The 12,130-nt window shown below is 65.9% G+C and overlaps 1 protein-coding gene across 1 annotated transcript in view; it reads right to left on the reverse strand.

The window, feature by feature from the left end:
- The window catches only part of RARG (retinoic acid receptor gamma), a 64,707-nt gene that overhangs the window by 37,394 nt on the left and 15,183 nt on the right, over positions 1–12,130 (reverse strand). Inside the window, exon 2 of the mRNA XM_044995655.1 lies at positions 10,286–10,735. Coding sequence (XP_044851590.1) covers positions 10,286–10,475 — 190 coding nt within the window. The 5' untranslated portion in view covers positions 10,476–10,735. The remainder of the gene's footprint in view (positions 1–10,285; positions 10,736–12,130) is intronic.

Genomic DNA, 12,130 nt, shown 5'->3' on the forward strand with positions numbered 1-12,130 from the left:
ATGCCATAAACACTGCAACATTCATGATCCATATGGTGAGAACAGAGGGGGAGGGGCAGCACCAGCACCATGGGTGGGGCCGGGCAGCCCCGAGGCGGGGGGGGGGTTAGTAATAATCATGTCTCACATTCTTGAGGCCCCCACCTTGCTCCCTGCAGCACAGCCCCCTACTGACCCTCCACCCAGCTCCCTGCAGCACAGCGCCCCCTAGTGCCTCCTCACACAGCTCCCTGCAGCACAGCGCCCCCTACTGACCCTCCACCCCGCTCCCTGCAGCACAGCGCCCCCTACTGACCCTCCACCCCGCTCCCTGCAGCACAGCGCCCCCTACTGACCCTCCACCCAGCTACCTGCAGCACAGCGCCCCCTAGTGCCTCCTCACACAGCTCCCTGCAGCACAGCGCCCCCTACTGACCCTCCACCCCGCTCCCTGCAGCACAGCCCCCTACTGACCCTCCACCCAGCTCCCTGCAGCACAGCGCCCCCTAGTGCCACAACACACAGCTCCCTGCAGCACAGCGCCCCCTACTGACCCTCCACCCCGCTCCCTGCAGCACAGCGCCCCCTACTGACCCTCCACCCAGCTCCCTGCAGCACAGCGCCCCCTAGTGCCTCCTCACACAGCTCCCTGCAGCACAGCGCCCCCTACTGACCCTCCACCCCGCTCCCTGCAGCACAGCGCCCCCTACTGACCCTCCACCCCGCTCCCTGCAGCACAGCCCCCTACTGACCCTCCACCCAGCTCCCTGCAGCACAGTGCCCCCTACTGACCCTCCACCCAGCTCCCTGCAGCACAGTGCCCCCTACTGACCCTCCACCCAGCTCCCTGCAGCACAGCACCCCCTAGTGCCTCCTCACACAGCTCCCTGCAGCACAGCGCCCCCTACTGACCCTCCACCCCGCTCCCTGCAGCACAGCGCCCCCTAGTGCCTCCTCACACAGCTCCCTATAGCATAGTGTCCCCTACTGACCCTCCACCCCGCTCCCTGCAGCACAGTGCCCCCTAGTGCCTCCTCACACAGCTCCCTGCAGCATAGTGCCCCCTACTGACCCTCCACCCCGCTCCCTGCAGCACAGCGCCCCCTAGTGCCTCCTCACACAGCTCCCTATAGCATAGTGTCCCCTACTGACCCTCCACCCTGCTCCCTGCAGCACAGTGCCCCCTAGTGCCTCCTCACACAGCTCCCTGCAGCATAGTGTCCCCTACTGACCCTCCACCCCGCTCCCTGCAGCACAGCGCCCCCTACTGACCCTCCACCCCGCTCCCTGCAGCACAGCGCCCCCTAGTGCCTCTTCACACAGCTCCCTGCAGCACAGCGCCCCCTACTGACCCTCCACCCAACTCCCTGCAGCACAGCGCCCCCTACTGACCCTCCACCCCGCTCCCTGCAGCACAGCACCCCCTACTGACCCTCCACCCAGCTCCCTGCAGCACAGCGCCCCCTACTGACCCTCCACCCCGCTCCCTGCAGCACAGCGCCCCCTAGTGCCTACTCACACAGCTCCCTGCAGCACAGCGCCCCCTACTGACCCTCCACCCAGCTCCCTGCAGCACAGCGCCCCCCTACTGACCCTCCACCCCGCTCCCTGCAGCACAGCGCCCCCAAGCTCAGCCAGGGAGTCAGCGCTGGCTGAAGGAAGAGCACTCCCTGCAGAGCTCCACTCTAGCGCCCCCTAGAACCACAGTGGGGCATTGGGATCAGGCCTGACTGTGAGTGGAGAGTGCTCCCCACTGAGTCACCCACCCCACTGGTTCCAGGAGGAGGTCTCCCTCCCCACTCCTGAACACACCCACCGCTGCTTAGCTCCACAGCTGACAGGCTCGCAGATGGTCCATGACCACAGGCTGCTTGAAATGGTCACAGCACCCCTAAGGGTGGGGTTGGGTAACACTCAACACTCGGGACACAACCACCCTCCTGGGCCAGTGGAGCCAGCCGGGGCCTTGCGCTGGGGCTGTAGGGCTCAATTAGCATCCCGGCCTCCAGCCGTCCCCCATCTCGTTAAAGGCGAGGGCGCCCATAAACACCTGGCCACCTGCACATCAGCGGGTGGGCAGGGCAGTCAGCTCTCCCGACCCCTCCCAGAAAGCTGGGAGCGCAGCCCTTTGACAGGGGCCATAAACGTGTCTGATGGATGCTGGGCCCACTGGTTTAGTCCAGAAAGGGGGAACAGACCCGGCTGCCAGGGGTGGGAGATATACAAGCTGAGCAGCAGGGGCAGGAAACTGGGGGAAGGGGCATTTGGCAGGGGCGATCCAACTCCTGCTGTGGATCCAGGATCGGGATGGGGGGCAGCCCCCCCCCAATTTTGGATTCACAGATTCACCCTCTGTTTGCTCCCTGCGTGTGTTCCCCGCTCTGGACTTCAATCAGGGACCCTGCAATGGGGGATGGGGAGGGGACGTCAGCTGAGCGGTGCCAGGGGAGAGGCTGGCTGGGGGAAGCAGTGGGAGAGGGTCGGTTATTTGTGGATGGGGGAGCAGGGGATCTGGGGGTTTCAGAGCTGCGGGGGGTTGGAGCGGTGCAAACTTGATTCCCCTTCCTAGAACCACCTGTGGGGGAGGTAATTCCCGCAGAGCCGCTCAGCCATGCTGGGCACCCTAACAGGCAGGGATTTATTCTCCCTGAAAAGTAGAGAAAGGCAGGTCTAGTGGTTAGAGCAGGACACTGGGAGCTAGGGCTCCTGGGGTCTATTTTACCCCCTGCAGGTTTGTAAAGCAATATCATGAGAGGCAGAGCACTGCTGAGGGGAAGCTCACAGCGCTGGAGTCCCGGCTGGGCACTGCTGCGGGGAAGCTCACAGCGCTGGAGTCCCGGCTGGGCACTGCTGCGGGGAAGCTCACAGCGCTGGAGTCCCGGCTGGGCACTGCTGCGGGGAAGCTCACAGCGCTGACGTGCCAGCTGGGCACTGCTGAGAGGAAGCTCACAGCACTGGAGTCCCGGCTGGGCACTGCTGCGGGGAAGCTCACAGCGCTGGAGTCCCGGCTGGGCACTGCTGCAGGAAAGCTCACAGCACTGGAGTCCCGGCTGGGCACTGCTGCGGGGAAGCTCACAGCGCTGGAGTCCCGGCTGGGCACTGCTGCGGGGAAGCTCACAGCGCTGGAGTCCCGGCTGGGCACTGCTGCGGGGAAGCTCACAGCGCTGGAGTCCCGGCTGGGCACTGCTGCGGGGAAGCTCACAGCGCTGGTGTCCCGGCTGGGCACTGCTGCGGGGAAGCTCACAGCGCTGGAGTCCCGGCTGGGCACTGCTGCGGGAAAGCTCACAGCGCTGGAGTCCCGGCTGGGCACTGCTGCGGGGAAGCTCACAGCGCTGGAGTCCCGGCTGGGCACTGCTGCGGGGAAGCTCACAGCGCTGGAGTCCCGGCTGGGCACTGCTGCGGGGAAGCTCACAGCGCTGGAGTCCCGGCTGGGCACTGCTGCGGGGAAGCTCACAGCGCTGGAGTCCCGGCTGGGCACTGCTGCGGGGAAGCTCACAGCGCTGGAGTCCCGGCTGGGCACTGCTGCGGGGAAGCTCACAGCGCTGGAGTCCCAGCTGGGCACTGCTGCGGGGAAGCTCACAGCGCTGGAGTCCCGGCTGGGCACTGCTGCGGGGAAGCTCACAGCGCTGGAGTCCCGGCTGGGCACTGCTGCGGGAAAGCTCACAGCGCTGGAATCCCGGCTGGGCACTGCTGCGGGGAAGCACACAGCGCTGACGTGCCAGCTGGGCACTGCTGAGAGGAAGCTCACAGCGCTGGAGTCCCGGCTGGGCACTGCTGCGGGGAAGCTCACAGCGCTGGAGTCCCGGCTGGGCACTGCTGCGGGGAAGCTCACAGCGCTGGAGTCCCGGCTGGGCACTGCTGCGGGGAAGCTCACAGCGCTGGAGTCCCGGCTGGGCACTGCTGCGGGGAAGCTCACAGCGCTGGAGTCCTGGCTGGGCACTGCTGCGGGGAAGCTCACAGCTCTGGAGTCCCAGCTGAGCACTGGCAAGGCAGGGCAGCAATGCAGCTGGAGGGAGGTCTGTGTTGGCAGCCCCCAGCCCTTGTCTCTCTAACACCAGTAGCCAGCCCGAGCGGAGGAGCCTGTGGGCAGAGGAGGAAGAGCAGCAGCATTAAGCCAGGAGGAGATAGAGATAAGGGGCGCTCAGCACTCCCAGAGCTGGGGGAGTCACTCTCTCCCTCCCAGCCGCCAGCACCTGGTGCCTCTCCTGGGGGCATTCGGGTTCGCTCGAGTGGGGAGGAGGGCCGAATGCTGGTTCTGCTCCGGGTGGGTGGACAGCCCAGAACCTGGAGGGGGAGGGCACAGACCAGCGCAACGGAGCAGCAAGTGGGAAGCCTGAGGCTGAGCTGTCTAGTGGCTAGAGCACGGGGCTGGGAGTCAGGATACCTGGGTCCTATCCCTGACTCCTGCCACTGAGCATGGGTAAATCACTGCCCTGCCATGTGCCTCAGTTTCCCCTCCCACTCTAGGTCTGTTTCGACTGTGGGCTCTTGGAGGCAAGGGCTGTCTCTCACCCCGATGCAACGGGGTCCTGATCTCATCGGGGACCTCAGGGTGCTGCTCCTAAGGGTGCTTCCCCGGGACCATCCCTGCAGGCCTGAGGCCCCTGCTGGCTCGCCCAGCCCCTCCTGCAAGTGCTGAGATAGCAGGTTCGCTGTGCCCAGCAGCGATGCCTGTACCCCTGGGCAGAGGGCAAGGGGTTAGAACAGGAGACCCAGCGCCCAGGACTCCTAGGTTCTATCTCCAGCTCTAGAAGGGGAGTGGGGTCTAGTGGCTAGAGAAACCAGGATTGGCTGTCTGGACTCCTGGGTTCTATCCCTACTCTGGGAAGGGAGTGGGGGGTCTAATGGTTACAGCAGGGCAGGGTCTGGGACCCAGGACTCCTGGGTGTTTCTGCCAGCCTTATCACCGGCAGAGTGCGTCCCTGTCCCCCATCTGCAAAGCTGGGATGTCCCTCTCCCTCTCCTGCGGAGGGCTGCAGGGCTGAATTAGTTCGTGTCCATATGGTGCTTGGAGAACCTCAGCTGGTGGCACTGGGGCTCACTGGCTCCCCTAAAAGCGATCAGAGATGAGGATAGGGGAGCCCACGTGCTGCCAGGGGGCCTGGCGTTTCTGGGGGCACCTCTACTCCAGCCACTACGGCATAAGCGGGCCTGAAAGACGCTGAAAGTTAACACTAAAGAAAACAAACCACAGGGTATAGGCGGCCGCCAGCTACACCCACCCCCGCCCCGGCTGGCCTCCCCCCTCGTACCCCCGGCGGGGTTCACTGAGAGGCCAGTATGCTTGGAGCAGGGATGCTCCTGGCTCCCCCTGGAGACCCATGGGCTCACTGCGCGCTCGGGACGGGACAGCCCCACATTTCACCCCCCCTGCTCCCTCTGCCCAGCTCCCGGGGATGCTGCAGATCAGGGAACCCCATGTCACATCCAACTGGGTAATCACCCGACTGGGTCCCCCTGAACCCCGCCCCTGCCCCCCAGAGTCCCAGCCCTCCCCAGTACCCCAGCCTGGGTGTCCACTTTGCTACAGAACCTGCGGGAGGCGCTTTCCCCTTGCTCCAGGCCAAGGGATGGGGGTGGGGAGTTCCTCTTCCCTGGATATCCCACTCCCCACCCCTGGAAGGACGATCCCAAACCCAGGAGAGGGGGAGCCCCGCTGGCAGGCTGAGCGTGGGCCTGGAAGCCAGGTCGCCTGGGTTCTATTTCTGCTGCACTGCGTCCCCCTCGTTACACGCCTCAGTTTCCCCATTTGCATAACGGGGGCAGGGAGAGGCGCTTTACCAACTCTGCTCCCCCTGCGTGGGGGCAGGAGGCGGACTTCTTGTGGCTCACACAGACGCCACGTTTTGGAAGTGCCACTTCTCCGGGCTGTCTGGGGCTCCCGGCGGCCACAGAGCGGCGGAAGGCAGCTGCTTCTGGGGTGTGGAGAGCCACCCCTGAGGGTGAAGTGTCAAAGCAAAGACGTATCCACACCATGCGATGCACTAAGTCCACCTGCCTAGCTGAACAAAGGAGGCCGGGCTACTGAGCTGGGACCGTCCCAGTGGGCATGCAGCTCCATCTCGCCAGGGGCAGGGAATATGCCCATTTATACTCCAGGAAGCTCACAGCGCTGGAGTCCCGGCTGGGCACTGCTGCGGGGAAGCTCACAGCACTGGAGTCCCAGCTGGGCACTGCTGTGGGGAAGCTCACAGCGCCCGGGCTGGGGGATGCCCATTTACAGTCCGGGATCTAACTGAACAGGGCACAGGAGCGGGGGCCAGGACGTAGGAGACTGGGCTTTGCGGGGAGCATGACAAGGGAGCCCCAGGGCTCTGCGGGGTGCAGAGCCGGCGTAGAGGCCGGGGAAGCTCAAGGTGAATCTGGTGCTGGGTCGATAGCCCTGGAGGCTGGTAGCTACAAGACGCACAGGGCAAGGCACCTCCTGCACTGTCCTCCAGGGGCAGCGGGAGAACGTCCCAGCTTCACGCACTAGACACCTGCCTCTGCGAGCTCACCTGGGTGGGACCCTGCCCTGAGCTCTCACCAGGCTGGTGCAGGGCTGGTCCCTGGGAGGGGGATGGATCTGGGTCCCATTAGCAACCCCAGCAGCTGGAGGGCGATGCCCTCACAGCCCCCTGCCCACATCGGAGCGCTGCCCATCTCACCAAGGCAGTATCAGAGGTGAGGAAGCAACCCAGGAGTCCTGACACCCGTTCCCACCCCGCTCCAACACACTAGACCCTGCTCCTCCACCAGACTCTGGGATAGAACCCAGGAGTCCTGGCTCCCACCCCCCTTCCCCCCAGCTCTAACCGCTAGACCTCACTCCTCTCCCAGAGCCAAGAAGAGAACCCAGGAGTCCTGACTCCCAGCCCCACCCGCCCTCCCGCCCCCGCTCTAAGCCACTCATCCCCTTTGCACATCCAGCTCCCCCGCTCTCCCCAAATTAGTCACCCAGCCCGTAATCCCAGGCGCCCGCCAGATCTGCTCTGCAGGGCGGGCGACGCCCCTGGCAGGGAGCAGAGAGGGGGTTGCTGTACCAGGCTTGCCCTGCCGCTCTCCAGCAGCTAAACCCCAGGTGCGGCCCAGTGCAATGGGCCCAGCGAGCGCTGGGATGGGCTAGTGAAGTCCGAGAAGCCCTGCAGAAGGGAGAAAGCAAGCGAGTGAGGTGCCCTGAGCCCAGCCCGCTTTGCTCCCGCGATGGAGAGCCGAAGGGCTGGGTGGGAAAAGCCGCCCGCCCGCTGCCTGCGAGGGGCTGGCGAGGGGAGCGCACAGAGCCCTTTTCACTCGGGCCCCGCTCGGCAGCTCTCATCTGGAGCCAGATGAAATAATTCTTTCCAGCGGCGCTGCCAGTGCCTGTCCATCAGGCACTGATTAAAGCCGTCACCCTCCGTCGGCCGAGCGAGAGCCGGGCCCGCGGAAAAGCCAGTGTGAGCAGCACAGAAGCCAGCTTGCTGCTCGCGTGGAGTTTGGCAAAGGGGGGCTGGGGGAGCCAAGGGGGCTGGGCTGTGGGGGGGGAACAAGGGGGCTGGGCCGGGGGCAGTCCGGGGGGCAGATTCCTCTGCCAAAATCGTACCCCTTTCCTGTATCCCAAAACACGAGGAGGCAGTTCCGTGGTCACAAACGCCACCTGGCCTGAAAACTCCCCCCAAGCTGCAGCCAGACCTGCTGAGCCCCACATCCGCACCCCTGCTGTGCCCCATGGGCCCCCCACTTGTCCCCCCATCACGAATGGCAGCTCCACCTCACAGCACCACTCCAGACCTCGGGGGCTCTCGGAGCAGCAGGGGGCACTGCGCCCGTCAGCTAAGGCCCTGCCCTAGGCGGAGCAAGGCTTCGCCCACACACGCCCTCCCCAGGCGGTGGGGGATCGCAGCAGGCACCGTCTTGCCCAGCTGCTCCGTCCCCCGAGACGCCAGCGTTCCTGCCCCTCCCACGCAATGGACTTGCCGCTCCGCCGGGCCCCGGGGCACGCACCACCTGCAGCTGCCTGGGATTCCACTGTCAAAAAGCCCAGGCAGGCTCCCACACCCACGCGGGCACGCCCCTGGGCTCCCCATCCCAGGGCCAACGTTGCACAGGATGCTGGCCAGGTCACGCCAAGCAGGGCCCTCACCAGGTGTGGCACAGGGCCGGGCAGCGTTCCAGGGAGCAACCCAAAGGTCTCGTGGCCAGGGCGGGATGGGTCATGCTACCCACCCCACGCCGCCTTCAGATCCAGCCGGGGGGAAAGGAACGACGTGGCAGCCCCTCTAGCGGGCAGGAAGGCAGTGTGGGGAGGAGGGGCTGCAGGTTGGGATTACGAGGCATCAGCAGAGCTGGGGGTGGTCACAGGGGGTTGTTGGCCAGGACAGAGGGGCGTCAGCAGAGCTCAGGGGGGGCAGAGCTGGGGGGCAGGACCCAAGGAGAGGGGGCATGACTCCCCTGTCAGGAGCTCCCCATACAGGGGAGGACCCTGACGCCCACAGGGATAAGCCCAGCCCCGCGTGCGGCGCAGACACGTGAGGCCCGTGACTGACAGCCGGGGCGGCGTGGGGACGCGGCTCCGGCATGTTGGGATCCGCACACGGGAGACCAGGCTGGGTTCCAGGCCTGTCCCAGCAGGCAGGAGGGGGCTGAGCCCCACGGAGCCCTGAAGCCCTGGCACTGAGCCACCAGCCCCGCCAAAATGTTCCCCGGGGACAGGGTGGGGGGCCTGACCCACCCCTGGCACTAGAGGGCAGCAGGGGCTGCTGGGAGACTCTTCCCCCTAGAGACCCATCTCCGCCAGGGGCAGGACGGTGAGCTCCCAGGGCACCATGGGAGACCAGAGCCAGCAACCCCTGTCCCCCTTGGACCACCGGGAGGTCCCATCAGAGCATCGCCCATCACAGCAGGTCATGGCAGCGGGTCACCGTGGCATCCCCGAAAAGTCCCAGCACCAGCTCCCCACGGCCCAGCGCTGACCCTGCCACGGCCTGACGGCAAACCCAAGTGCGGCCTAGCGCCAACCCCACCACGTCCGGGCAATGACCCAGCCACATCCCAGGGCCAAACCTAAAAATATCCCAGCGCCACGCCCGCCACACCCTGATGCCAGCCACGCCATGTGAAGGCACCAATCCCGTCCCTTCCCAGCACGGACCCTGCCACGCCCTGGCACTGACACGGCCGCATCCTGGCAGCAGCTCAGCCATCTACAGGCACCAATCCTGCCATGCCCCGACGACAAACCCCAAATTGTCCTACCGCACCCTGGCGCCCACCCTCCTACACCCCTGCGGCAACCCCCTCCCGCAGCAGCCAGCACAATGCGGCCCTGGTCTGGGATGGGACCTCCAGCTGCTCCCGGAATAAAGAGACTGGAGCCCGTCGTTAGCCCCTTCGCATCCGGGGCCAGCCCCACTGCACCCAGCCATCAGCCCCTTCACATCCGGAGCCAGCCCCACTGCACCCCGCCATTAACCCCTTCGCATCCGGAGCCAGCCCCACTGCACCCGGCCATCAGCCCCTTCGCATCCGGAGCCAGCCCCACTGCACCCGGCCATTAGCCCCTTCACATCCGGAGCCAGCCCCACTGCACCCTGCCATTAACCCCTTCGCATCCGGAGCCAGCCCCACTGCACCCCGCCATTAGCCCCTTCGCATCCGGGGCCAGCCCCACTGCACCCCGCCATTAACCCCTTCGCATCCGGGGCCAGCCCCACTGCACCCCGCCATTAACCCCTTCGCATCCGGGGCCAGCCCCACTGCACCCGGCCATTCGCCCCTTCACATCCGGGGCCAGCCCCACTGCACCCGGCCATTCGCCCCTTCGCATCCGGGGCCAGCCCCACTGCACCCGGCCATTCGCCCCTTCGCATCCGGGGCCAGCCCCACTGCACCCGGCCATAAGCCCCTTCGCATCCGGGGCCAGCCCCACTGCACCCGGCCATTAGCCTGGTCACATCCGGCACCAGCCCCACCGCACCCCACCATTAACCCCTTCGCATCTGGAGCCAACCCCACTGCACCCCGCCATTAACCCCTTCATATCCAGTGCCAGCCCCACTGCACCCGGCCATTAGCCTGGTCACATCCGGCACCAGCCCCACCGCACCTGGCCATTAGCCCCTTCGCATCCGGAGCCAGCCCCACTCACTACAACGTGGCACCACACGTCCCAGCATCAATCCCCTCTCGGCCTCGATCCCACGCCAACCCGCCATCAGCTCACTGCGGGCTATTGCCAGCCCTGCCACCATGCAACATCACAGCCTCACAGCTTCTCATGGTTCCCCTAAACAACGACGAACCCCCCCCCCCGCGCTCCCTCAGCGCGGCCCCCCAAGCCCAGGCTACTTACACAGAGACGCCATCTCCTTGGGCAGGTCGGTGGGGAAGCCCCGGAAGTAGCCTGCACTGGTGAGCACCTCGAAAGGGGGTGAGCCCCGGAGGCTGCTGGAGAAGGCGAAGGGGTAAACGGTGGGGCGGAAACCATTCATGTGGCCCAGTGGGGTCCCGCTGGGGCAGACCCTCTCCTTGTTCGCTGCCATGGCGGGGGAGGGCCAGCGGGTGGGGGACCGTCTGCTATGGAGCGACGCCCGGCCCCGACCCGTTTTCAGCACCGGCCGAAGATCCTGGTGGCATCAGTCGCCCCCCGCGGCGAGCAGGCCATGGCCCCCGGGCATCTCCCTTGAAAGACGCAGGGGGTAGTGGGGTTGGGGTGTCCTCCACCAGGATTTATCCCCCCACACCGCCGGCGTTCCTGCCTCCTGCCTTCGGAGGATCCGGGGCATCCACTGGGCCTTCCTGGCTGCGGGAGAAGAAAGACAGAATGAGACGGTGCCGGTGAAACTGCCGGCCAGCCCCTCCCTGCCCGGCGGCGGAGCTCAGCACCACGCTGCCGCTTGGCACAGATGCCAGGGCAGGGCGAGAGCCGATGAGCCAGCCAGGGGCCTCGGCCCCCTGGAGCCTGGCTGCACTGCATGGGCACTGCCAGTGCCCAGAGTCCCAAAGCCCTGCCCCCCGCAGGGACCCCTGCAATGGGGGAGAGGGTGGGCAGGAAACTGGGGGCCGGGGGCAGGGCCTGGCCCGGAGGGTTGGTGCCAGGCTGCCCTGATGGAGGAAGAGCAGCTGCAACCCTCCGAGCCGCTCCAGGTCCCGGCACGGCAGGGCTCCAGGGCCGAGTTTTCCACAGGGCCCTGCAGCCAGCAGCTCCCGCTGGGCCTTGCGAGCTAGATTTGCACCCAGGACGCTGGCCCCAGGAAGCCCGGGGCTCTGGGACAGCGCCAGCTTGGTCAGGGCACTCCTGACCCTGCGAGGGAGGTGGGGATAGCCCAGGAGCTCAGAGCACACACATAAACACGCACACACCCAGTACAGGCATGTACACACTCACGCAGGCCTGTGCACGCAGCACAGGCACAGGGAAAGCAGGCCCCCCCCCTTCCCTCCCCCGCACAGGCTCTGTGTCTCTCAGCTCCCAACTCCCCACCCTACCCCATGTGTAACAGCCCTGATCCCAGCCCAGCCCCTGCTGGAGGGCGGGGAGGGGGTAGAGTTGCCAACCCTCCAGGATTGTCCTGGAGTTTCCAGGGTGCAGTGAGGATGGGAGGTGCCGTTAATACTCCAGGGATCTGGCCTGACGCTGCCCCCGAGTGTCATCCCCCCCATAGGCTTGTGCCAAGCCTCATGCCCCTGGGCGGCCAGGCTCCCCAGGCTAAAAGGGGGCTGCGGGCTGGCTGGGGATGGAGCAGAAACCCAGCAAACCCCCCTCCCTTGGTGAAAGCTGTCCAGCCCCCTCCCCTTCCCTCCATGGGCCATCCCGTGAGCCTAGGGTGACCAGATGAGAGGGAGAAAGTATAGGGACACATTGGGGTGGGGGGTGGGGGTGGTCCGCCGGCAAAGCAAAAAAAAAAAAAAAAAAAGCCGAGTGCTGCCGGCGGAGCGAAATATCAGGACAAAGATCGGTCGGGACGCGGGACAAGCACCTAAATATCAGGACGGTCCCTATGTGAGCCCCCAGTGCACGATGGCAGACCAGAGAGAGCACTGCCCCCATGGGCCTCCCTGTTAGCCCCTAGTGCATCAAGGGAGAGCAGCGGGGCTCGGCTGGAGGGGGCACTTCCAGATGTGCAGAGCAGAGAGCTTGCTGGGAACACAGCTGTCCCAGCATGCTCTCTGCCGGGGCGTGTGGCGTGCAGGGCTT

Source organism: Mauremys mutica, chromosome 20, assembly GCF_020497125.1.
Source record: "Mauremys mutica isolate MM-2020 ecotype Southern chromosome 20, ASM2049712v1, whole genome shotgun sequence".
Taxonomy (NCBI): domain Eukaryota; kingdom Metazoa; phylum Chordata; order Testudines; family Geoemydidae; genus Mauremys; species Mauremys mutica.